The sequence below is a fragment of the Suncus etruscus genome, chromosome 5, assembly GCF_024139225.1.
Source record: "Suncus etruscus isolate mSunEtr1 chromosome 5, mSunEtr1.pri.cur, whole genome shotgun sequence".
In the NCBI taxonomy this organism is placed as follows: Eukaryota; Metazoa; Chordata; class Mammalia; order Eulipotyphla; family Soricidae; genus Suncus; species Suncus etruscus.
The window spans coordinates 91,511,116-91,539,051 of NC_064852.1; the positions used below are offsets into that span (position 1 = coordinate 91,511,116).

The following is a 27,936-nucleotide window of genomic DNA, read 5'->3' on the forward strand; positions in this document are numbered from 1 at the left end:
CTTGATAGAAGATTAGAAGCTGTTTTTATGGCTTCTTTTTGATTAATACTGCATGCAAAAGGTCTGTGGTTCAAATCCCGGCATCCCATATGATCCCCCATGCCTGCCAGGAGTGATTTCTGGACACAGAGCCCCTCAGCTTCGCCAGGTGTGACCCAAAAACAAAAGAATGGTCAGATGAAAGTTTTAGTATTCTCTGAAACTTTATTTGATAGCAAAAGAACTTCACTTGTAAGTTTCTTATACTTGCTACTTTAAACTTTTTCTTATACTTACTACTTTAAACTTACTGTACTAATGAAAATTTCAGGACTGAAGAAATAGCTTAGAGGACTGGCATACAAGCTTTCTATCAAGAACCGGGATTCAGTTCTTGGTATCACATGGTCCTGCCAACCACTGCCAAGTCTGGCTCAGAAAACCAAAACCACTTAAGAAAGAAAATATCAATTAGTAACAGATTTGAGTAGAAGTAGGGGTAAAAGAAATTGTTCCTATCATTGTAATTTGCATTTGAAAATGTTTTTACAAAGTCAGTGGAATTTTTCCCCTATCATTTAAAAGGAAATATGAGATTTAGAATGCTTACAAGAATAAGCTGTATTTGTAAAATCCATTAAAATTACCACTTCTGTTTATAGCTTTTTGGTCACTGGGAAATCAATAAAATAAAATAAAAGTGTTTCTATCTGTTTGGTTTTATCTGGCTCTGTTTAGGGTTTACGCCTGGCTCTGTGCTCAAGGATCCTAGTGGTGCTTGGGACCATGTGATGCTGGGGATCAAATTTGGATTTTTGCCTTGTCTGTGTTTCTGTTTCTTGTTTACTTTAATTTACTTTTGGGGGGACAGGGCATACCCAGCAACAAACTCTGAGCTTATCCCTAGATCTGTACTTAGGAATCATGATCTCCTAAAGGTGCTCAGAGGAGCATATGGTAGGTATGTCAGGGATTGAACTCAGGTCAGACACATGCAAGGCAAATGCTTTACTCACACTGTACTGTCTTTCCAGCCTCCTTCAGTTATTATTTAATAAGCCTTTCATATGTAAATTGTACATATTATTTACATGTAGAGCTATGATAAGTCTGTTATTGGGGCCAGAGAGATAGTAAAGTGGGTAGGGTGCTTGCCTTGCCTGCAGATGAAATGGGATTAATCCCCCAGTACCACATATGATACTAAGCACTACAGGGAGTGATTTCTGAGTACAGAGTTTGGGATGCTGGGGATTGAACCTAGGTCAACTATGTGCAAGAAAAGCTCCTTACTCACTATGCTGTTTCTACACTCTGAATTTTTATACATTTTTATAAAGTTTGCTACTTTTTATTGCTTAGTACAGTTTTATTGTTTGAATACACCATAAATTTTTTTATCCATTTTCCTGTTGATATATCCTTTTTTGACATAATTGGGTGTAATTTATCCTTTTGTTTTCAGTTGATGCTAGGAATAGGAAGGGAGTATGACAACAAGGTCAGATCCTGGGCTGTAAATGTGCATCACTATTCTTCTTTTTTTTTTTTTTTTTTTTTTTTAGTTTTTGGGTCACACCCAGCGGTGCTCAGGGCTTACTCCTGGCTGTCTGCTCAGAAATAGCTCCTGGCAGGCACGGGGGACCATATGGGACACCGGGATTTGAACCAACCACCTTTGGTCATGGATCGGCTGCTTGCAAGGCAAATGCCGCTGTGCTCTCCGGGCCCTTGTTTAGCTTCTTGCAGTGGAAACATTGTATTGAAGCGCCTATTCTACTTATTTCATATAGACATAAAAGGATAGAACTTGCTTAATGCACAAATTTTGACAGCCTACTTTTATAGTTATTTACTTCTTTCCCTGATGACAATGACTCTTAGAGTTTTGTGTTATGTAGCACAGTACTTCGTAGGGTTGGAAGAAAACTCCAGGGCTAGAGAACATGACTAGAAATCTTGAGACTTAGGATTTGTTCCCAAGCCCTACAAGGTTGACCCTGCTGGTCCAAACACCCAGCTCAGGCCTGACACTACTGGGACAAGTACTCCAGGTTGTTGATCCTTGTGCTCTCTGGGATTGCAAGGAACTTCCACATATATATGCATTGCCGATGGGAGAGATGGCTCACACAATGCACAAGCGGAGCAGGCACAAGGCCCTGCCATTGAACATTATCATTGCATGCCTTTTCTTATGTCTATTATTTTCTTATTCTAATTTTAATTATAGGTTTGGGAATGTGCCACCTTTGGTATGTTTATAATGTATTTCTATTTTTACTATATCATAGATGTTTAGCTCACTTACCAAAATAATACATTAGGACACAGCCAACCTAGGTTCAATCCCTGGCATCCCATATGGTCCCTCAAGTCCAGCAGGAGTAATTCCTGAGCACAGAGCTAGGAAGTAAATCCTGAGCACTGCTGAGTGTGGCCCTAAAAAAAATAATAGATTAGACACTGCCCTGCTATTCAGCTAACCTACCTACATTGGTAATTAAAAATGTCAGTTACCTGGAATGTTTCGGGAATTCTAATTGTTGGCATTTTTCTTTAACAGAAATTAATTTATATATCAACATTAGTTTTCTGTTTTTTTTTTTGTTTTTTGTTTTGGGATCACACCTGGCAGCGCTCAGGGGTCACTCCTGGTTCTATGCTCAGAAATCGCTCCTGGCAGGCTCCAGAGACTATATGGGATGCCGGGATTCGACCTCCGTCCTTCTGCATGCAAGGCAAAAGCCCTACCTCCATGCTATCTCTCCAGCCCCTAGTTTCCTGTTTTAATCAAATATTATACTCTGTTTTCACTAACCCAAGGAGTGAACATTTAGTATCAGATTTACAAATTTTCAATCTTGAATGTCATTATCATCAACAACTATAGTAGCTATGTGTAAGGGATAAATCTATTAATTATAGGGAACAAATCAGAATATTTTGGGGTTTTGTTTTTTAATAGTATTCATATATTTTGTCTCAACTTCATTTAAAGACTATTTCTAATTTTAGTTAACAAGTATTCATTGGTATTAAAAAATTCAGTAGTTGTCATCTTAATTTTTTTAACATTTCCTGCCAAGTGAGAGGGTCAAGTATTTTTGGTGGTCCTCAGGGGAGTCAAGTCTTTAGGGAAGGAAGGCCTTTACTGATTTTGTTTTAACACATTGATGCCAGCTCTATAATTTGTATTAATGAAACCACATTCAAGTTTGAGCTACCACTCATTTGTGCTGGTGTCAGCATGTTAATATTGTATCAGGAAAAGGTGATTTGGGAGAATATTTTTAAGATATGCAGTTCAAAAATAATAATGGAGGGAGTATCTATGGAAGTTTTGCATTGCCTTAAGCACTACAGAAAAATTACTGTGTTCAACCATTTTCTACAAAATTTCACTGGGTCTCACCAAATTTATGTTTTATTTAATTTAAATTTAAGTTTTCTTAAGCATATAAACCTTATTACTCTTCTAATAAAACATTTTTTATATTCTATTGAAATCAAAAATAAGGAAATGTTAATATTTGTGCAGTTTTTAGAAGATTTAGTAATATTTGAGTACTGTCCTTCAGAGTCCTTTGAGTCTTGTGTGACAAAACTGAGATATGATCTTTACACACAGTGGGTAGCCCATAGGTTTTCTACAGGAGGTTTCTACTGAGAGCTGACAGAGGGCATCTTGGCAAATGTTCAGAAACCTACATTAACTTAGTTGGGCCCTGCATGGAACCTCATGTTCAGCAGAATTCTTTTGACCTGCCTCTGCATGCCAAGCTAATCAGCAAACACCTAATGAGCCCGCTCCAAAGAAACAGACTCTCTTCCAACCTTCTTCATTTTCATATGTTCTCTGGGGGTGGGGAGACAAGACTTCATGAGGACTGATGATGCTGCAAAGACCACAATAATGATAATTAACTTGCTGAATTTAGAAGATTATGCTGTTAATTAGTTGCAAAATAAAGATAAGTAATAGAGCAGCAGATGGTAGAATAACACCCAGGAGAAGGAGGGTTATTACTCTGATGAGCTTTTGTGGCACGTATGAAATATGGATCTGACTTTTTCATAAATTGTTTCTAGAGAACATTATGTTTTTTCTTTGAACCATGATGGAGTAGTTTGTTCCCACTAAGTTTTGACAGATGTGGTCAAAATTCTTTTGAAGAGTTCAACATATATAATAGAGTTTGAATAGCAAATTACTTTTAGTAGATTACCTTATAAAATATGTCAGCACAACAAACTATCCTTAAGGTAACTGACACAGGCTACACCATTAAAGAAAAAGTTTTTGCTGGAGTAATTGTTTTTATGTCATTAAAAATAAACTATAGGGGCTGGAGGGATAGCATGGAGGTTGGGCACTGGCCTCGCATGCAGAAGGACAGCAGTTTGAATCCCGGCGTCCCATATCGTCTTCGGAGCCAGCCAGAAGTGATTTCTGAGCGTATAACCAGGAGTAACCCCTGAGTGCTGCTGGATGTGACTAGAATAGACTAGAATAGACTAGACTAGAATAGGATGGATGGATGGATGGATGGATGGATGGATGGATGGATGGATGGATGGATGGATAGATGGATGGATGGATGGATGGATGGATGGACTAGACTAGAATAGGATGGATGGATGGATGGATGGATGGATGGATGGATGGATGGATGGATGGACTAGAATAGGATGGATGGATGGATGGATGGATGGATGGATAGATAGATAGATACATACATACATAGATAGATACATAGATACATAGACAAACGGTAAAAAATAAAAGAAAAACAACTAAATTCTAAAGCAGTTTGTTTTAAAATATAATGATAAAGATATTTAGTTTTCTTTTAAACAATGTATATTCATTTGGCTTAAAATTAAAGTGATGTTCAATGGTAGGGGAATTGCATTATGAGAACCTGGATTTGATCCCTAATGCTGCAAACAAAAGTATGCTTAGGTTTTATTGTTTATGTTGGAGAAAATAAGCATTTAAGTTTTATTTTCTCTTATTCAAACTTTATATTAAATTTCTCTATCTTGAGAAATTTGATATTAGTAATGACTGATGTTTGATGTTTTTAATGAATACTAATATACTTAGAATATTTAATACTAGACAAAACCTTTAGATGGAAAACTTTTACTTAAGATAATTTTAGTATATCAGGAGTCATCCAACAAAATTTCTAGTCATCGCTGTTGCTAACCCACTATGGTTCTGGTAAGATAATTTTGCTGTTTAGATCTGAGTTTCTTTATCTGTACAAGTGTTTGTACTATTTGTGTTTTCCAGTATCTGTTAGCTTCAAAATTTTATTATAAAATTGTAATAGTTTTTATTAAACTTTTGAACCAAAACACATTTCCTTAAAGTAACGTAACATCTGTATGATTTTGAATAACATCTTTATATTTGTTACAGAATTTGTGAATTAATATTTGATGAGCTTTTTCTATCATATTCCAATTTTTTAGCATACGGTTTTTTACCTTTGCTTTTAAAATCTGTGGTTGAGAGAAACGTTGATTAACCCTTGAAAATCCTTTCCTTATATACCCAGTGGCGTATCTCCCGAGTCAGGCCCATTGTAATCAATGTAACAGCATGGAGCACACATTAGAGTCTCCTCACTGGATGAATATTGTGTACCCTAGGGCAGTCAGGAGAGGATAATGAGTGAATACTGATGATCCTTTTAAGTGCTCTATAAGGTAGTAACTTGCCCTACTAAAGATTATTCAAGAGAGTGATGTTTATGTACTTCAGACTCCCCTATGTGCAGTTACTGTATTTCATTAATTCTAAGAGTTAAACCCTTCACTATAAAACTTTAAATGCTCTTCAGTTCTATGATGTTTTCTACCTAAATACTTGAAAATGTTTTATCAACATAATGTATCAAGCTTTGCATCTCATCTGTTGTTTTATATTTGTGCACATTTTATTTCCAGACATGAAAGCCCTAACATGACACTGCACTGGATATTGATCATTGTCATTTTGGTGTCTTAACACTGTTTTTAAAAGATATAGTTAGCAGGTTTTCCTCCTTTGTTCTGTTAACGCTTTCCAGCTTCTTTCCACTTACATCTTACCTCTTTATACTAAGGATTCCTACCCTCTTAGTAAGTTGATTCAGAAGTCACTTATTTTGGTTTTAAACCACTTTCTTACACTTTATCAGTTGAAAGTATACTGTGTCATTAGCTGTAAATGTGAGTATTCTTTTCTGTGTGTTTAATAAAAATACAGGTAAGAACCAGGATTTTTATCTAAATTCTTAAAGGTATCCAGAAAATATTTTACATAATAATACTTATTTCAAGGAGTTAGAACAATATTTTAGCAGGTAGGATACTTGCCTTGCACACAGTTGGCTGGGGTTCGATCTCTGCCATCCCATATAGCTCCTGAGCATTACCAAGAGTGGGGATTCCTGAGTACAGAGCCAGGAGTTATTCCTGAACACTCCCAAGTGTGAAATGCAGTACTTTATGTCTGCCAATATTTTTACAGTATAGGCATGTAAGTCATATAAGTATAGGTATGTAAGTCATACCAGGACAATATGGTGCTTTTTACAGTTCATAGCATAGTCTGTCAATACAGAGGGAGCAGCAGGTACACAGACTGGCACACATCACAAACAACAAGAACAATATGTTGGAGGGGATGTGAGGAGAAAGGAACTCATTATTGCTGGTGAGGATGCTAGTCCAGCCTTTATGGAAAATAATATGGACATTCCTCAAAAAAACTGGAATTTGATCCCATATGATCCAGTTATACCACGCCTAGTGATATATCCTAGAAACACAAAAATACAATATAGGAATGCCCTCTGTGTGCCTATATTCATTACAGTGCTATTTACAATAGTCACAACCCAGATGCCCACAATAGATGAGTGCCTAAAGAAACTGTGGTACATGTACACAATGGAATACTATGAAGCTGTCAGAAAAAAAATGAAGTCATGAAATTTTCCTATACATGGATGGACATGGAAACTATTATGTTGAGTGAAATGAGTCAGAGGGAGAAAGATCCAGAATAGTCTCACTTATCTATGGGATTTAAGAAAAATTAAAGATAGTTTGGTAATAAATTCTAGAGACAATAGAGATACGGTTTGAAAGGACCAGCCCATGATATGAAGCTTACCACAAAGATTGATGAGCCACAATTATCATCATAATGGTAGTGAATGAGAGGAATAGAATGCCTGTCTCTAATACAGGCAGCAGGAGGGGGAAGATGGAGATGGAGGGCATTGGTGGTGGGAAGGATGTACTGGTGAAGGGGGGCTGCACTTTTTTATGACTGAAACTCAAATACAAACATGTTTGTAATCATGGTGCTTAAATAAATATTTTAATTTAAAAAAGTTTTAAAATGGGAAAAAAAAGGGAGCAGGTAAGCATACTTGATCTGGGAGTGAGCATATTGATGAATTTATAGCTGCAGTATCACACTTGGCATTCTTAAGACTTGGTGATCATGAAGCTATCAGCCTTATATTATCTTTGTTGATTTTGGTTATTTTATTCTACTAAGAATAGTACATGAAGTATTGTGCTGTGGAAAAAGCAATAGTTTGAAATGAAAGAGGTTCAGGTTTAACTCCAGGATTTAAATTAACTTAAGGAAAATTTCTCTCACTTATTACTTTGAAAAATACAGATGGTCTCTGTTTCAAAACTCATAGAAAAAGTAATAAATACTAATAGGAGTGGGTCTTAGAGTTTTGGAGTTTTTTGTTTGTTTGTTTGTTTTTTACCAAAAATAAAAAATTCACAGTCCTGGCATTTGTAGCCTCCCTCTCCCCAGTTATGCACTTGATTATATTGTTGCTGGTGGAAGTTCCCTGGGTAGCTTTTGTGATGGTAGGAAAGAGACAGCAGCTTTGAGAAGGAAATTTGCTCTCCTCTCTCTCCACTTGTCACTTGAGAGATTCGGGGCTGATAAAAAGTCTTTTATGAGCTCCTCTATGACACAGGTGTTCATTTCTGTCAGCCACAAGACGCAGGCAGCAAGTGTACCTGAAGTCCACTTGTTCTGCACAGCCTAGGAACTGGTCCCTTCTGTATTCTCAGAGCTGTGGACTCAGACTAGAGGGAGGAATTGTTCTTTTCAGGAAAAATAAAGTTCAAACCTTTTGGCAGGAAAAGAAAGGAAAGTCAGTCCTAACTTCAGCACAGGCATTTAAAGAATGTCATCTTCCCTCAAAGAAAAGAATTTCAAGAGGAGAGAGCTGGAGAGGTAGTACAATGGATAAAACTGACATTAAACTGATCTGGTCAGCTAGGAGTCAGCAGGCAACTGCAATATTGAGGTAAGGAGATAGCTTAATGGGCCATAGTCCCTCAGCTTCAATCCCCAGCACTTTATAGTCTCCTATGAATCTAAAGAGCAACCCACAAGCACCACTGGATGTGGCCCCCAAATTAAATAAGGGGAGCAACAGCATCTGGTCCTTATAAGCAAAGATCCAAAGGAAACAAAATCTGGAAAGGAGAAGCTTCAGGTCTAAAAATCTAGGTAAAACCTGAGAAGAGTGGGATACAAAATAAAGGAATGAGGAGGAAGGAAAAAGGTGAAAGTGTACCTAATTATGTTGCTTATTTAAATTTGAACAAAAGTCTTTCTTTTCAGTCAAAACAGATACTTTTCATTCTTAAAACTGAATTGAAATAGGGATGTGTAGAATATTCTAAATGAAGACTCAGAAGCTTTCCAAAGTTATTATTGTTCTTAGTGATTATTATGACTTTAGGAATATAGTGTGATATTATAAACCACAGCTAAATTTTAGCTATGTATTATGTGCATTCCTTAACAAATAACCAAAGACTATGTTGTGTGGAAAGCAGAGGGCTTGGTTTTTAATTGGCGTTTATATTTCAGAGATTGAAAGCTGCTTTGACCCAGCAACATCCCCCAGTTACTAATGGTGATACTGTCAAAGGTCATGGGAGTGGACTGGTTCGAAATCAATCAGAAGAATCTCGACCACAGTCATTGCAGCAGCCAGCCACATCCACCACAGAAACTCCGGTATGTGTGTAGTTGTCATCATTCTGCATTTCTCATTTTTAAACACTTAAATACAGACCCCAGGGAAATAGATCAAAATGGCAGCCATTGCGCTATCTACCTCCCCTGCATCCTTAGGTGCCACACTATAGGGTCACCCTGTTTGTCCCACAACTCAGTTCTGTTGGGCGTAGCCCCTTTACAGGGACGTGTGTGTGTGTGTGTGTGTGTGTGTGTGTGTGTTGGTGGTGGTGGTGGTAGTTACACACTAGGCTGTGTACTCAGGAATCACTCCTATCTTCTCTAATTAAGTATAATATTGGTGTTAAAAGGCAAAATACCAATTAAAATGACATGAATGAATAAACAGTAAGTTTTAGATTGTCTCCTAAGCATAATTATCTAGGTAACAGAATTTCATTTTACTTAAAATAAAGTAGAATGTAGCTACGGTTGTTATCCACCAAACAACTTTTACTTGGGGACCAATAGAGGAAAAGTAAGTAAGTGACTATGTCTTAATGGTGTAATTCAGGATCTAACAAATAGCCTCTTGGGCTAACTGTAGCCCCATGGCCATTTCATGTTGGCTGTAAGCTGAGTGTGACTTTTTCATCTTTAGAAGGTACTGAAAAATTGATGTAACTTATTTGTTCTACAAACTATAGTTTTCTTGGACCTAACTTTCTATGTTTATAAAATTAACCTCCCTTTGTTGATGTTGTATCTGGGGCTCACAAACTTGTGCTCCAGTAGGGGGAGGTCACATACTCAGATACTTCTTAAATGAATGGTAATGAATATAAAGAAGGAGAGGAATATAAACTAAGCAGACCCAAATCTTTATTAGGCATAAGAATAATGCACTTGTAACTCTAATCATTTCTGTTTCTGATTTTTGTGATTATCTTTGCTGTAATGAATTAAAACTATTTTTTAAAAAAACTGTTTTCTTCTATTCAGCCAAATGAGTAAAAGAGAAAACCTGCTATTATCACTAAGAAAGTTGAAAGGATGAAGAAAAGAAAATATTTCAAGGTTGCCATTGTTGAAGCCAGACATAAAAATATTTTTCTAAAAGATTAACTTGCAATTATGTAGGTAAAAGAAATAATCTAATACCTGATCTTTATTAAAGTTAAAATATTATATATAATATAAATGACTTAACACTCATAATTTTAAATGCTAGTTATTTAGAAAAGAAATGACCATATTTTTGTAATATCTAGATTGAAAACTAGTGCAGTGATTTCCCTAAATAATTTATGATAAGCTTATGTTAACTTTTGCTATTATATTTATTAGACATTTTATATGTAATATTTTACAGTATAATTTGATAAAATATTATTGTGGGAGGTTGGGCCACACTCGGCAGTGCTCAGGGGTTACTCCTGACTGCACTCAGAAATCACTCCTGGTAGGCTTGGGGTCCATCTGGAATGCTGGGATCAAACCCGGGTCCATCCTGGGTGAGCCATATACAAGGCAAATGCCCTACTGCTGTACTAACACTCCAGTCCCAATAAAGATTATTTTTATGCTTCTTTGGACTTTGTGTCTATGCTACAAAGTCCTGGGTTTTGTTTTGTTTTTGCACTATTTCAAGGCATTTATTTCCTGCACGTATTTTGTGGCAGAGTTGTGGGGGTTGTAAGAGGCTCAGAGAGTCTTTATTGTTCTTAATCCTGGACATTAGACAGTCACCACTAGTTACTGAAGATTTCTGTCTCAGACTGATTCAAGGTAGCTAGGCTATTCTATCCATTAGCAGGAGAACAAGTTAAAATGAAAACTGGAAATTCTATGGAATTCCACCCAAAGCATCTACCAAGAAGATATGAGCCTACCCCTTAGATAAAGACCGACCCTAAAATTTAGAAACTGGTTAAGATCAAAGTGCACGGGCCGAGAGATAGCATGAAGGTAAGGCATTTGCCTTGCATGCAGAAGGACGGTGGTTCAAATCCTGGCATCCCATATTGTCCCCGAGCCTGCCAGGAGCGATTTCTGAGCATAGAGTCAGGAGTAACCCCTGAGTGCTGCAGGGTGTGACCCAAAAACCAAAACAAAACAAAAAAGATCCAAGTGCACAAAAATGTATTTTTTTCCCCAATTCCTTAATTTAGAGAAACCATGTTTTAAAAAAATTTTATAGATCCAACGACTTTTAGGGTGAGGGCATACTCTACCGTAGTGCTTGAGTTACTTCAGGCTCCTTGGTCAGGGTCATCCCCAGCTGTGCTCAGGAAACTATCAAAATAATTTTGATATTTTTAATATAAAAAATAGCATAGAAGGGCCAGGTTGTGACTCTGAAGTAGAGCTATTTGCCAAGCATGTGTGAAACCCTGCATTCATTCCTGGCACCATGAAAACTTTAAAGAGCATAGAACATGGGTTTTATACCATAGTGATTTTAATAGGAAGTTGTGTTTTAACTCTTGTTTTTATGGTGAGTTTCAAAAGATTAAATAATCTCAATATATTATAGCAATAAACTCTGTGCACAGTAGTTTCTATTGTATTTTAATTTCTTTATATTTTCATGAGAGTAAAAATATGCAAACTCTACGATAGTGGATTACTAAAACTCTTACTAGTAGTGCTCATTTATTTCAAGAAATTTAAACCCAGGGAATTTTTCTCATATCCTAAATAATGATATGTACAATGAAACTTTGAGGTACAGTTAGCAGCTTTCTCTTCTTTCCCTTCTGTACTATCTGTTAATTCAGTTACTACATATAAATGGAACAAATTTACATTGATGTAATTCTAGGCATCTCCAGCTCATACAACACCACAGACACAAAGTACAAGTGGTCGTCGAAGGAGAGCAGCTAATGAGGATCCTGATGAGAAAAGGCGGAAGTTTTTGGAGCGAAACAGAGCAGCAGCTTCAAGATGCCGACAGAAGAGGAAAGTCTGGGTTCAGTCTTTAGAGAAAAAAGCAGAAGACTTGAGTTCATTAAATGGCCAACTACAGGTAGGATGCATATACATGTCAGTTTAATTTTATTTAAAACAAAAAGTGTCAATAGATATTATTACTCTTACCCATTTTTCTCAGTCAGCTGTTCAATTATTTTCAGATCATAATATTTGGGCATGTGTGGAATCATATTAAAGCAAAGTTTTATAAACTTACTTGGATGCTGAGATGAAGTAATAGAAAACTTTTCAATGCTGATAAAAAAGAAGACATTATACTATGTAGTACAAACATATCTAAGTTACCTGACTTATAAGAAAGACATTTTAAAATATTTATTTTCTGGTTTATATCCAAGTATGTTGCTTAAATAGTAGTTTTTATTTTGAACTTACTTTGTGCTTTGAATTACAAATATATTTTTATTTAAATATTCACTTTAAAAGATGCTTATAATTCAAAGTAGACATAAATCAAAGAATTGAATATATATACACATATACATAGTTCAAAGAACAAAGTTTAAAATGCTTATGAGAGGTGCCAGATGCATAGCTTTGGAAACTGAACTCTTTTTGTCCACAGAACAGGTACAGTTTGGCCCATGGCAGTAGAACCATTTTATACTGCTTCCTTGGTCAATGTGCCTCAGATATATTTTTTCATTTTTTTAGCAGGTAAGAAGAATTTAAAACTCCCTCTCATTTAGTTTTTAATGTTAAACAATTAAATGATGGTATTTAGATGGCATCAAGTTTTTTTTTCTTCCTCTTTTTAAAAATTAAAAATAATGGGTGTGGGGGTTTTTTTGGGAGGGAGGGGGCCCACCCGGTGGTGCTCAGGGCTTAATCCTGGCTTTATGCTTAGGGAACTTTCCTGTCAGTAGTTGGGGCCACCATATAGTGCTGGGGATTCAACAGAAGTCAGTCATGTGCAAGGCCAGTGCCTTATCCATTACTATCTCTCTGGCCCCCTCTTTTAAATCTGTGATTACTATATTTTACTGCATAATCATTGCACCATTTTTTTGTTTGTTTTTCAGTAATATCAGCTCAATATTTAAAATGTGTCACATAATGATCTCATCCACTTTCTGCAGAAAAATCTGACCTAAAATCGCAGTTCAATCCCTGACACTACATGGTCCCTGAGCATCACCAGGTATACAGCCCTGGAATTCCCCAAGCACTGCCAGGTATGACCCTGGAGGCCTCTGAGCACTGTTGGGGTGGCCCACGGTAATCCCCGGCACTGCAGGACCAAACAGCTCTGCATCTTTGCCTTCCTCTGCATTAAACTACTGGCACTGTTGACCATCTAAAGAAAGTGTTAGTTTTAAAGATATATAACAAAGAATAAAAAGAGGTGAAAAGTGTGTGTTATTAGGAATTTTCTTTAAATTGCACAAAAAAGAAGATCCATGTGTGTGAATTAATCTTGGGAAATGTTATAAAATGAACAAAAAATAGGCCGGAGAGATAGCATGAGGTAAGGCATTTGCCTTGCATGCAGAAGGATGGTGGTTCAAATCCTGGCATATCCCATATGGTCTTCTGAGCCTGCCAGCTGTGATTTCTGAGCATAGAGCCAAAAGTAACCACTGAGTGCTGCTGGTGTGACCCAAAAACCAAAAACCAAAACAAAACAAAAAAAAAAAAAAAACAAGATGCTAGAAACAACCTAAATATATATTAATGGGTAAATGGATTTTTAAAAATTGTGTGTTCTGTATTCCACCATATAATCATTGCATCCTGTTTTTAAATGTATGTATTTTGTTTCTTTATTTGTTTTTTGGGCCACACCTGGTGATGCTCAGGGATTACTCCTGGCTATGTGCACAGAAATCGCTCCTGGCTTGGGGAACATATGGGATGCCAGAGATCAAACCCAGGTCTGTCCTGGGTCAGCCACATGCAAGGCAAATGCCCTACCTCTGTGCTATCACTCCAGCCCCTTAAAATAATATTGACACAATATTTTTCTTTTCTTTTTTTTTTTGGTTTTTGGGCCACACCCGGCGATGCTCAGGGGTTACTCCTGGCTGTCTGCTCAGAAATAGCTCCTGGCAGACACAGGGGACCATATGGGACACCGGGATTCGAACCAACCACCTTTGGTCCTGGATCGGCTGCTTGCAAGGCAAACGCCACTGTGCTATCTCTCCGGGCCCCACACAATATATTTTTTTTTCTTTATGTTTTACATAAGAGTTGCACCTCACTTTTTTATTAAAAAAAGTTTTGGGCAAGAAATTTGTGGTGAGTTTTGCAGTCAAAATTGAGTATTATTGAGCCTTAGAAAGTAGTTAAGGGGCCAGAGAGATAATACTGTGGATAGGGCATTTGTTTGCCTTGCATTTGATCGACCTGGTTTTGATCATCAGTATCCCATATGGTCCACTAGGTGTGACTTAACAAAAAGAAAGGAGTGAAGGGGCTGGAGAGATTATTGTGGGTAGTGTTTGCCTTGCATGTGGTTGACTCAGGTTTGATTTCCAGCACCCCATTTGATTTCCTGAGCCTGCCAGTAGTGATAGCTGAGCACAGCCAAGAGAAAGCATTGGCAACTCCATATAAACAAAATGTGAATTGATGATTGGTGGAGGATTGATTGGTAGATGCTTGGAGAAAGGAATGGGGATAAAATAGGTTAACAGGTAATGAATATTTTTCTTGAAATTATCAAAGTGTATTATAACTAGAGGGAGATTCTATACATTGTAAATAAACTAAGTAATAAATGAACTGTTCACTTAAAAATGAAACTTTTTAAATTACTGTGGGAATTCCACCAAGAAATTACTAAAAAGTCAAATATTAAAGCATATGTACTTAACTTTAATGAATTATTAATTTGGTGGATAATTGTAGAGTTGTGAAAACAAATCCCTAAGCTGAGTTATAATTTTAGGAATGACAGTGTATTATGATAATAGTAATGAAGAGGGGATTAAGAAGCCTGGCTGTTTGGGAAAGAAAGTCTTCAAGTTAGTTTTACGAAGTTGAATGGATATATGACTTTTTAATTTATTTTCTTTATTTAAAATAAATTTGGAGGGGCCGGGAAGGTGGCACTAGAGGTAAGGTGTCTGCCTTGCAAGCGCTAGCATAGGATGGACAGCAGTTCGATCTCCCCGGCGTCCTATATGGTCCCCCCAAGCCAGGGGCGATTTCTGAGTGCATAGCCAGGAGTAACCCCTGAGCGTCAAATGGGTGTGGCCCAAAAACCAAAATAAATAAATAAATAAATAAATTTGGAAAAGTTCTCAAAAACATTTTAAAAAGAATAATTATAAATCAATGAAAGAAAAGTTATAAAACTTTATGAATGAGTCAGGGAGACAAAGCTATTTTTACATGAAACTGGCAAATGAATTTGAAATTTCTGCTTTCTTCACTCTTTGAATTAATACTTCTAGTAATTTTAATTCATCCTTTTATTTTGTACCCTTGCATGGCTGTCTGTTTGTAATTTAGCTCTTATTTAAAACAGCACCTGTGGGTTATTTTAGTCCCTAATTATAATGTATTGCTAAATATGTAAGAACAGCACTTTAATGTAAAATAAATATTTTTGAGTGAGGAAATGTTATTTTAAATTGAATTTAGAAACTATCATTTTAGTTTTTGCAGTATGAAGAGCTAAAATATTTATCGTATATTTAAGGAGAAAACACTCAATCTGCCGACAGCAAAACAGTTAAACTGTGAAGAACAGAGTGACTTATAAAGAAATTGAATGTCAAAGAAATAATTAAATTCTCTTTTATGTGAAAACATTTATCAACTCAACATTTTCTTAATAATCCTTCACATGACATACAGACTCAGCTGATCAGCTGAGGTAGGCAGTAATGACCCATGGTTACTTATAATACATAATAAAAATTTTTAATGAACATTGAGGTGTTAGTGTTCATATTTTCCCAAGTTCACATTGTACTTCAAAAAAGTATTTCCCCATTCACTGAATTTAATTATATTTCTGCTTTATAAAGCCATTGTAAAAGGGCAATTTCATCAGTTGTATTAGCGGCATTCATGGTAGTAAAAATGTTGATTATAAATTACTATTGTTTTAGAGTTAATGTATAATTTTGTTATCTTTAATTTGAAATATTTTCATCTCTATGACTTTGTCTTTAAACTTAGATTACAATTACAGCATGCATTTTTTATGAATTAAAGGCAAAGTCTTTTCTTACTAACAGTAATATTGCTCATTAACAGTCAGTCATTGTACATGGTGGATGAAACTTGGGAATTTTGTTCTTAAAATTTAGGTATTGGGGCCAGAGCGATAGCACAGTGGTAGGGCATTTGCCTTGCAAGCAGCGACCCAGGATGGACCTGGTTTGATCCCCAGTATCCCATGTGGTGGTCCCCCGAGCCTTCCAGGAGTGATTTTTGAGCGCAGAGCCAGGATTAACCCCTGAGTGCCACTGGGTGGGGCCAGAGTTATAGTGCAGCAGTGTAGAGTGCTGACCATGCTTATGATAGACCTGGGTTCATTCACCTGATCCCTGAACCACCGTTGGGGTGGGTGGGTGGCTCCAAAACAAAAAAGAAACCCAATAGGTATTACTGGTACTAAACCAGGAATTTGATTCAAGTGATTCTTTTTAGACACTTGCCTAACACTATCACATATGCTCCCTGCTCAAAAAAAGTTTGTGTTATTAAAACCATAGGTATTGTAGAATGTATATAGCTGTCAATAAATGAGTAAAAGCTTTCTTTGAGCTCTGGATATGTAAGGAATTTTCACTCATAAGTCAATATGGTTTTCTTTCTTGGTTCATTAAAGTAACAAGAATGTAATAAAAAAATCTATTTTCTGATACTTTTTTTTTTTTTTTTTTTTTTTTGGTTTTTGGGCCACACCCGGTGGTGCTCAGGGGTTACTCCCGGCTGTCTGCTCAGAAATAGCTCCTGGCAGGCACGGGGGACCATACGGGACACGGGGATTTGAACCAACCACCTTTGGTCCTGGATCGGCTGCTTGCAAGGCAAACGCCGCTGTGCTATCTCTCCGGGCCCTATTTTCTATTAAGTAATGTTAATTGAAATAAAAAGGAGTGACAACAAATTGAAAATGCTACATAGTATCTGTTTTAGTTTCTAAAAATATTATTCTCTGATGTTGCTCTTTACCCCTGAGTTTTAAATCTTCTAGAGAAAATTTTAATTCTAGAAGGGGGAAGGGTAGGGGCCAAGAGATAGCATGGAGGTAGGGCATACGCCTTGCCTACAGAAGGATGATGGTTCAAATCCCAGCATCCCATATGGTCCCTGAGCCTACCAGGAGCGATTTCTAAGCTTAGAGCCCAGGAGTAACCCCTGAGCACTGCCGGGTGTGACCCATACCCCCAAAAAAAGAAGGGGGAAGGGTAATAGTTGCCTCTTTCATTTTGTCCTGAGTTTGAGACCTACTACTGTTTTTCAATTAACTTTTATTGAGAAACCTCTCCAAATTAAATGCTTAGTACTTTATGAAAATCAAGTGGATTTTCATATGACAAAGAAAACTTTGTCATAACTACACTATGCAAATATTGCTAATTTATTATTCTGTCATTAACGTGTATTATGTGCAGAGCATCTTCATAGACACAGGAGATAGGAGTAAAAAAGACAAAGTCCTAGTACTTAAATAATTTGTAGTCTGGCAAAGGGGACAGGTACTCATAACAGTAGGAGAGGATTATTCCTATGAATTTTGCAAGGTAGTTTTAAAATGTAAGCCTATCATCTTCATAAATGTATATAAATATGTATAATATAAGGAACCATATTGTTCATAAGTGGGACTTAATGCACTCATAATGAACCCTTAGGACAGTGTGGTAGAAATTTTTTTGTTTGTTTGTTTGGTTTTTGGGTCACACCCAGCAGCGCTCAGGTGTTACTCCTGGCTCCACGCTCAGAAATTGCTCCTGGCAGGCTCAGGGGACCACATGGGATGCCGGGATTCGAACCAATGACCTTCTGCATGAAAGGCAAACGCCTTACCTCCATGCTCTCTCTTCAGCCCCATGGTAGAAATCTTAATATTTTATTTTAAATTTTGTTTCCTGTTTGCCCACACCCAGTTGTGCTTAAAGGACCATATACTAGTTTCAAACCAGTTTTATACCCTCAGCTGCATGCTAAACATGCACCTTATTTTTGTACTATATTGCCAACCCTGCAGAATTTCAATATTTTAATCATTAATTTTGTAAGGGCAGAACATAAAATATATCTACAGTAGTCAGAAACTTGCCCCCCAAAAGAAGCCATTCAATATTATTTAATTTTGGAAGTAATGGATGAACTAGAATGTCAAAAATCATAGGTATGTGGACTTTTTGGTCATCAGTCTGTGACCAGATATTAATGAAAAGTTTTGATTAGTGAATTACTCAGTTTGGCCATGATCTTATCATTTTAGTCTATTTAAATATACATTTAAATACTAACTGCTCATTTTAATGTTTAGTAACCACATTACCTAATATTTCACTGCATAATCATCACATCACACTCAATTTTTCAGTTCAAAATTTGTCTTACAAGTTTTTTAAAAGCTTCATGTAATATGGTGCCAGAGAGATAATACAGCAGGGAAAATACTTTCTTTGTGATTAACCAACCTGGATATAGTCCCCAAGATACAGAATTAGTGATTCCTGAAAAGAGGAATGAGCACTGAGCACACCCAGGGTTGTGTCCCAAAAACCAAAAGAGCAAAAATTTTACATAATGTTTAGACCTGGTTTAGGAGTTGGGGGGGCGTGAGTTTTTGGGTCATATCTGGCTGTGCTCATGGATCATTCCTGACAGTATTAGGTGCTATGTTGTGCCAGTTATAGAACCAGGATTGGCCGTGTGCAAGAGCTAATGCCTTAACCCTGTATTTGTCTATCTGGCCCCTACATCCTCCTGTTTTTTTTTTGCCTCTACCCCCAATAAAGGGGCATAAAATCTGACTGCAGTGAAATAGGTAGTAGAGTGAACATAATCTGAGCAATGCCAACATAATCCTTTTAATGTCAAAGCAATTTAATTTTGAATCAACATTTTTTCAGCTGTTGTATTTTATAAATATGTTTTGTTTTGACAAAAAAGAAATATCTGCTCATAATCAGAACATTCATGTTTGTATTTCATTTGATCTTCAAAATGACTCTAGAAGATAATTTTGCATGTTCTATAAGTAATCTAATATACATAATACTAGAAGTGGTTTAGGAGGCTAAATCCAATTCAAGTTCAGTTTATAATAGCCCTGGAGAAGATAATAGGATAAAAATATTTCTTTTTATTTAATATTGAATGTTTTGTTATTTACTTTTTCACATCTTTAAATATACTTTGACTTAAGGAAACTAGGTTTCTATCATAATAAATAAAAATATTAATATATTTTACCACTTTATCTTTTTTGTAGCGTAAGGGCTCTATGAAGAATCTTTTATGTGTGCACACATGGGAGTTTCTAGGGACTCCTCTGCTCTGTGCTTGGGGGATTTGTAGTGCCAGGAATGGAATCTGGGCTTCCTACTATAAAACCAGTGCTGAGCTGTCTCTCCTACCCATGCATATAGAATTTGGTGCTGGATAAGTAAAGAATTCTTGGGAATCTCTGCATGACACTATATATACTTGTATAAAATGAGAAGTGTGATGATATATGTATATTTATATAAATTTATATATTGATGTTTATACACGTATAAAATGAGAAGTGTATAATATATGTGCCAACTGAGGAATAATCGGGTTTTTTGAGTTTTGACAAGTAACATCACACTTGTATATTTTCTTTTTTAGGCATATACAAATTACATTAAAACATTCAATTTTAATTTTGAATTTCCTCGTCAGTTTTTTTCCTTTATTAGGACTTCATTTTAAAATTTAGTCAACAAAAATATAAGCTGGGGGCTGCAGTAGTAATATAGTGGGTACAGTGTTTGAATTGCACACAGCAGACCTGGGTCCAATCCCTGGCATCCCAGTTGGTCATCTAAGTACCACCAGGAATAATTCCTGGAGTTCAGAGTCAAGAGTAATCCCTGAGCATCACCTATTATACACCTCTCCAGAAAATAAACCCCTGCTAAAGTAACATGTCTTAGCTTTTTAGATCTCAGAGTGCATTACCCATTGTGGCTTTTTGTTTGTTTGTTTATTTGTTTTGTTTTTTTGGGTCACACCCGGCGGTGCTCAGGGGTTACTCCTGGCTGTCTGCTCAGAAATAGCTCCTGGCAGGCACGGGGGATCATATGGGACACCGGGATTCGAACCAACCACCTTTGGTCCTGGATTGGCTGCTTGCAAGGCAAACACCGCTGTGCTATCTCTCCGGGCCCGCATTACCCATTGTTAACTAGTGACATTTTCACATTTGTTAATAATGAACCAGGGAATCTAATTAGGTGAATAGCCATAATACTAACTTTTAGTAATTATTTAAGTCAGCTATTTATATCAATTAAAAATCACCTTATAGCTGCTTTTAGGAATTTTATCTAACTCAGCACTCAGTTTGTAGTATAATGAACATAATAATATTTTGAGGAAAAAGCTTTTGTGATTTTTAAAATTATGCATTTGAGACCATGCTATAAAATACTTTTGCTTTATAACAGAAAAATTAATTATGTTAGTGAGATTGTTGACATAAATAAGATTCAGGAACTGGGGAGAAATTTCAAAAGGTTAATACCCAGGAACGATCCCTGGTGCCATGGTTCCTCATGCTCCAAGCTAGCCCTGTACACTGCAGCTATACACTCTAAAACAAAATCAGAAAAGAACAATACTAGGACCTCTGACCAGTATTATTTAAGCTATCTCATTTTGTCTTAACTGATTTTTTTTTTCACCAATATCCTGGACATAGCATTATCTTGATGTTATCTAAACATTTTACCTACCAGTTTATGGCAAGCTGTCTCCTAGTATCTGAGAATACAAAGAGCAAAACAGTCCTTGATTTTGAGATAGGACAGAGATAGTACAGGAGGATAGACACTTTCCTTGTAGCCAAACCTGGTTCAAATCATAGGCACCACATATAAGTTCCCTGAGCATCCTCAGTGGTCACTCTTGAGAACAGAAGCTTCTGAGCACCAAGTGTGGCCCCAAAACAGACATTCTATATGATAAGTACTATTACATATACACCAAAATGTTTATGCACACATACCCACATAGTAATCTAAAGCATGCGTGCACACATAAATTAGTGCTAATTACTAATTCTTTTTTTTTTATTTTTATTTTTAATTACTAATTCTTACATTTAAATAATTTGAATTTATTGCTAACATTTTCAAAAAAACTTTTTTGTTTTTGGTTTATGGGTCACACCTAGTAGCACTCAGGGGTTACTCCTGGCTCCACGCTCAGAAATTGTTCCTGGCAGGCTTGGGGGAGCCGGGATTCGAACCAATGACCTTCTGCATGAAAGGCAAACACTTTGCCTCCATGCTATTCCTCCGGCCTCAAAAAAATTATTTTTGAGCACCTCTACTTACTTGGATTTACTAACTATTCATGTTTTAAATGGAGAAAAAAAAAAAAAAGGCAAACAGGTGTATTTAAAAAATTCAGATACGGGGCCCAAGAGGTGGCGCTAGAGCTAGCCAAGGAAGAACCGTGGTTTGATTCCCCAGCGTCCCATATGGTCCCCCCAAGCCAGGGGCGATTTCTGAGCGCTTAGCCAGGATAACCCCTGAGCATCAAATGGGTATGGCTCAAAAATAAAAAAACAATCAAACAAACAAAAAAAAACAGATACTTCCATTTTCTAATCCTTATGTTCTTAACCAGGCAGGCTGAATTTTAGATAATTTAGCAGCTTAGGCTCACTAGACTTACTTAAAATCAGTGGCAGAAATGGAAAAAAGAGAAGAAAAATGAATTAAGGGTGTAAATCTGTTGAGTCAAATAACTCCTCATACCCCAGTAAGAACAGACATTAATAGTTACTAATACAGTAACACAAAAATTGGCACTTATATTTCTGAAAATTAGCAAAAACCCTACATCTTATATAGAATATTGTATTTGAAATAAGTTACAGTCATCAAAATACAAAAGGGAAAAATATAAGCAGTTTTGCTTTAAAAATGTTAAATGTTGGGTGAACTCAGGTAGGGTGCTTGTGATATACACAGCCAACCTGGGTTTGTTTCTGGCACCATATATGGTTGCCTGAGCGTTGCTGGGCTAAGTCTGAGCATAGCCTGTTGTGACCCAGAAAAGACACTGTTAGACGCTGGAGATGTAGCTCACTGGTAGAGAACCTACCTTGGATTTATAGAGTCCTGAGTTCAGTCTTTGGCACCAAAAAATTAATTAGGAAATTAAAAAAAACTAACAGTGGTATGGGGCTGAAGAAATAGTACAGTGGGATGGGAGAGTGCCTGCCTTGCACACAGCTTACTCAGGTTTGTTCCCTGGTACTGCATATGGTCCTCTAAACACATCACCAGAAGTGATCCCTGAGCACAAAGCCAGGAATAAGCCCCAAGTACTTCTAGGTGGAATGGGGGACAGGTGGTATAAAGACTGGTGTCTATACCCAATAGGATATTGCATAGGTATTGAAAAAGATAGGGCCAAAGCCAAAGCAACATCACAGCAGATAGGGCATTTGCCTTGCATGTAGCCAACTCGGGCTTGATTGCGGGAGCCCCAAACCCCGAGCCCACCAGGAGTAATCCCTTAATGCAGAGCCAAGAATAAACTGAACATAGCCAGTTTTAGCCCCAAAACAAAAAGACAAAACTAGGCAGTTTTCCTCTATATGTATGGAGCTAGAAAGTATGCTCAGTTAAATTAGTGAAAAGGAGAAGGCCAGATATAGGATGATCTTGCTAATATGTGGAATATAAAGAAACACAGTAAGAGAATAAAGGACTAAAGGCACTACAAAATTGACATCTACCAAGCCATAGAGGGTTTTGAAGGGGAAATGGGACCCTGAGACAGTGCTGGAAAGAAATTGACTCCTTGGGAGGGTGTGATATTAAAATGTTTGAATGAAATCTGAAGTGATTAACAATATCACTAACAGTGTTACAAAATGTTTGGTTTTGGCTTTGGAGCATACATGGAGACGCTCAGGGATTACTCCTGACTGCACTCAGGAGTTATTCTTGGTATCTCAGGAGACCCTATGGGCTATCAGATCAAACTAGGGTTGCCTGCGTGTATCCTACCAGCTGTACTGTCTCTCTGGCCCCAAATAAAATTAAAAATAAACTTGTGGGGCCGGCGAGGTGGTGCTAGAGGTAAGGTGTCTGCCTCGTAAGCGCTAGCCAAGGAAAGATCGCGACCGCGGTTCGATCCCCAGGCGTCCCATATGGTCCCCCCAAGCCAGGGGCAATTTCTGGGCGCTTAGCCAGGAGTAACCCCTGAGCATCAAACAGGTGTGGCCCGAAAAAAAAAAATTTGTTCAGTACTGCTAATTATAATTCTTATATTGACAGTAATGGTGACAAATCATGCCATTAATAATATGTCATCATTGGTAATAATATATACCAATAATCCACTATATAGTATTTGTAAGTTTTTTAGTCTCTGCCGTATCGGCTTGATTTTGAAACTCCCACTAGAGGTTTCTCAGGGTGTTTGGAGAGTGTCCTGGCACAGTAGAGTTTATGCCCTCCCTGGGTTTGAGCCCAAATAACACCCAACAAAAGCAGAGTTGCTACTTCTGAGCCACGTTACTGTCTCTGAATGAAGAGATGTGGTTCAGTAGTAGATCACGTTCTGTGCTTGTGTGAGGCTCTGGATTTGATCCTTAGCCTCCATACCCCCAAAAGTTCAAGGTTTTGGACTAATGCAAAAATAGAAAAAACTAATGTGTACTCACTCAATATTTAAACAGTTCCTTCATATCATTAGAGATGTCCTATTTTCATTGCTTCATCTTTTTGTTTCAAACAGTAAAAAGTGTTTAATCTGATGTTGGTAAGGTACATAAGTTGTTTCTTCTTCAGAGTGAAGTCACCCTGCTGAGAAATGAAGTGGCACAGCTGAAACAGCTTCTTCTGGCTCATAAAGATTGCCCTGTAACCGCCATGCAGAAGAAATCTGGCTATCATAGTGAGTAATGTTCCATTACCTACAGCCTTAGGCTGCATCATGAAATACTGCTAGAGTGAGCCACACCACCATTAACAACATGGAGACTGCACTGGGTGGTACTTAATATTAAATAGCAGAACTTGTGCAGTGTTATATTAGAAGGGGATCTATCAGAATCTAGATTTTTTTAAAACATTTTTTCCTATGTCTAGCTTTACTTTTGAAGGATAGCTAAAGATCGGCGAAATGAATTAATAGTTTAAAATGTACTTTCAGTAATGGTAACGTCATCTTAGATTAACACTTAATCTTAGCTTGACTGGGTTAAATACTACTTTACTAGCTTTACTTTTCAAGAATGAAGAGATTTGAAGGAAGTTTAAAAAAAGCAATTGTTTTATCCTAAAACTAAGGCATCCTTTTGTTTAGATATCACAGTAATAGTATTTTTTTCAATTGTACAACTGTATTATGTCTTTGAAACATACAAATGTCAGCAGAGAACAATATTCAAATTATCTTCTTAAAAGTTTCCTCTTAATTGCCCCTTAACTACCAAGAAAATTTTACTTTCAGCATTTTAGAGGTTAATTGTGCTTTATTCTTTTCGTAACATCTTTTTTATTTAGGATAAGATGCACAATGTTGGAACCAGCTGTTACTCCTGAATAAATGGCCAATCTTGTCCATCTTACACAAATTTGTAACAAATAACAGAGCTGGGAATGCATTAGGCAACATTCATAATATATGACCCACAGCTTTTTTTTTTATGATTTAGTGATATTTCAGGATATTTGTAAATGTGAAGATTGTTTCAACCATATGTATCCACTTCATTTTAATTTGCCAGTGTCAGTAATTCAAAAGAAAGAAACATTTTGTGTTGGATACAAACAGTTCCTCAGGTGCTAACAATAAAACTTAATGGCCACCATCTTTACTTGTAGTCATTGTAAGCAGTTTCATCAGAATGGGCAATATTTTTTAATTTAAAAGATTGAGTAGATTTAGAAACTCTCTATTGCCATATATATTTAGAACATTGATTTTTGTCGAGTTTGAACATATAAATCTCAGTCCTCTGGTATCTAGTCATTTTGACAGAACAGTGAAAACATTGAGGAGTAAATTGGAGCTGTATAGAAATATATTCTGGGTTTGTATTAACAATGATTGCTGCAGGGATGAAACCATTATGGCTCCCATCTGACTTAACGTTATTTCTTATCAGAAGCTACTGAGTTCAGCCTTGGACATGCAGAGTTTTCTGGAAAGGAGACCTTTTGAATTTTGATAGTTCAAAAGGAAATATAAAAAAGATTATAAAATTGAAATGCAATTCTTACGTTTCATTCGATTATCTTTTAATCTTAGATAATTTATTATATAATCATTATTTCTATTCTCCTAGTAGCACATGCTCAGCATATACAAAACAAATTTTCAATTTTAGTAATATATTACTAAGATTTTTTAACATGTAAATGAACAGGTTCTATACTGTATCCTCAAATAATTGAAAATTTAGATTGTCAAGTTTTAATGAATATACATTGTGGTTTTTGTGTGTGTGAGGATGCAAGAAATGAGCAAGACAATTTTGCTTTGGGGCATTATTATTCTTTTCCTCATTATGGCATGTAGATAATCAGATTGAAGTAAATTATAGTCATAGCATAAAATTAGATCTCTTCACTCTTGGGAGATAATTGAGGTTTTACAGAAATTTTAAAGTAGTTCTGTTTTCAAATTTTAACTATTTGGGGAGAAATAATAAACTCCCTATATCTAATAGAGATTGACTAAATGAATATTTAAATTTTGAGAAAATGTGGGGAAATTACAAATGTCTAGCATTCATCATGCTGTAGCATAGAGGAATTTTTTGGTGATAAGTTATAATTGTCTTTCAAAACACTGCAAAAAATAACTAAGGTCTTGTTGAAATTAAAGGATATTACAAAGTCTTGTGGTTATTCCTGACAGTATATAGTCACATAATTATAGGGTCTGTGTTTTAGACACAGAAGTCCTACGAAACCTATTTATGAATACAAGTAGAGAACTTCAGAGAGATGAAATTTTTCAATTTTTCTGTTTTATTTTTTTAACTAAAGTAGAGGAGAAAATTATTCTGATAGCAGTAAGGTTTCTTGTCTCTAATAAGGCTTATGATTATACTAGTAAATTTTCTTCCCTCATTTTCTAGAACCTGGTTATCAAACTTAGCACATTATAAAGGGTTTATAAGTAAAGTGTGTGTGTGTGTGTGTGTGTGTGTGTGTGTGTGTGTGTGTGTGTGTGTGTGTGTGTGTAAAATGTATAAGGTGAGTACCTGATTCTGTCACAGCCTGAAGATTTGATTTATCTAACTCTGAAAGTCTTAAGATAAGCACTGGTTTCTTGGAATACCTTCATTTTGAGCCATTGCCTCCACTGTTTATTTGTCCTTAAATTACTCATCACAGGCTTGTCACTTCCTCTTTGAAAGCTGGCCAGTTTGTATTGGAAATAGTGTAAATGAACAAAGAAGGATTCTCATGATCCCTCTATTTAGACTGCCTTTGTTAGGCCATAGGGAACACTTGATGGGTTGAGTACATGCTTCATGTGTAGAGGCTTGATTTAATCCCTGACATCACATGGTCCCACTGGAAGTGACTTTTGAGCAGAATTTTAGAGTAACATCAGAAACTAAGGGTAGGGGGTAAGTAAAACAAATGGTCTTTCTCGGTATTTTCTTTTGACTTGTAGCTATTGTTTTGGCTCTTTACTGATTACTGACAGACTGGTTCAGAGAGATGTTACACTAGGTACATCATTTGCCTTTTTTAAATTTTTTTTTGGCCACATCCGGCAGTGCTCAGGGGTTACTCCTGGCTGTCTGCTCAGAAATAGCTCCTGGCAGGCACAGGGGACCATATGGGACACCAGGATTCGAACCAACCACCTTAGGTCCTGGATCAGCTGCTTGCAAGGCAAACACCGCTGTGCTATCTCTCCGGGCCCCATCATTTGCCTTTCATATGGGTCAATGCAGTTTTGATCACTGGTTCTATGTATGCCCAGAGTGAACCTTTAGCACAGAGTAATTTCTGAGCACTGCCAAAAATTAGAAAAAGAAAATAATATTAAATAGTTTTATGATAGTTCATTTTTTTAATCAGAAAAGCCTTTTTCTAGTTATATATAAATTCAAGGAATTACAGATTGAAAATTTTAGTTATATGAGGTTAAATTTATATTCAGTGATATGATTTTTTGCATTTATAGTATTTAAAAGAGAAATGGGATTTAATGTCTTTAATATAGTTTATAAATTCTCTCAAAATTACATGGGTTTAAGATACATGGATCAAGATTCTCTGTGGTACTATATTTTAGAAAATGGGGTGAAGTGTTAGCACAGTGAGTAGCGTGTTTGCTGATATCCAGCACCTCATCTGGTCCCCTGAGCCTGCCAGGAGCGATTTCTGAGTGCAGAGCCTGGAGTAACCCAAGTGCCATTGGATGTGCCACCCCCCCCCAAAACAAAACAAAACAAAACAAAAAAAAAACTACCTCAAATGAGGGGTTTTATTTAAACTAAAAATGATGTTTGCCAGATCCTTCCCACTATACCTTCAACATTACAAATCATGGAACAAGCCCAGCTTCCGAGTATTGCAGTCTTGTAATAATTGGTTATCAGAATTTGGTTATTAGTAAGCAGTCCAGTATATATTCTCAGATTTGATAGAAAATCTAAACGTAATAAAAATATTTTCATGCCAAGTAGATAAACGATGTGTAAAATAATGCCTCTAGCATGATAACTGTTTTTAGAATGTTTAAAAGTAAAACTAAATTTTTTTTAGCCATATATACTTACATGATAA

General features: G+C 36.5%; 1 protein-coding gene across 2 annotated transcripts in view; it reads left to right on the top strand.

The window, feature by feature from the left end:
• The window catches only part of ATF2 (activating transcription factor 2), a 64,799-nt gene that overhangs the window by 33,311 nt on the left and 3,552 nt on the right, over positions 1-27,936 (top strand). For both annotated transcript variants that reach the window (XM_049773435.1, XM_049773436.1), the window contains 3 exons: positions 8,897-9,046; positions 11,811-12,017; positions 23,968-24,073. In XM_049773435.1, coding sequence (XP_049629392.1) covers positions 8,897-9,046; positions 11,811-12,017; positions 23,968-24,073 — 463 coding nt within the window. The remainder of the gene's footprint in view (positions 1-8,896; positions 9,047-11,810; positions 12,018-23,967; positions 24,074-27,936) is intronic.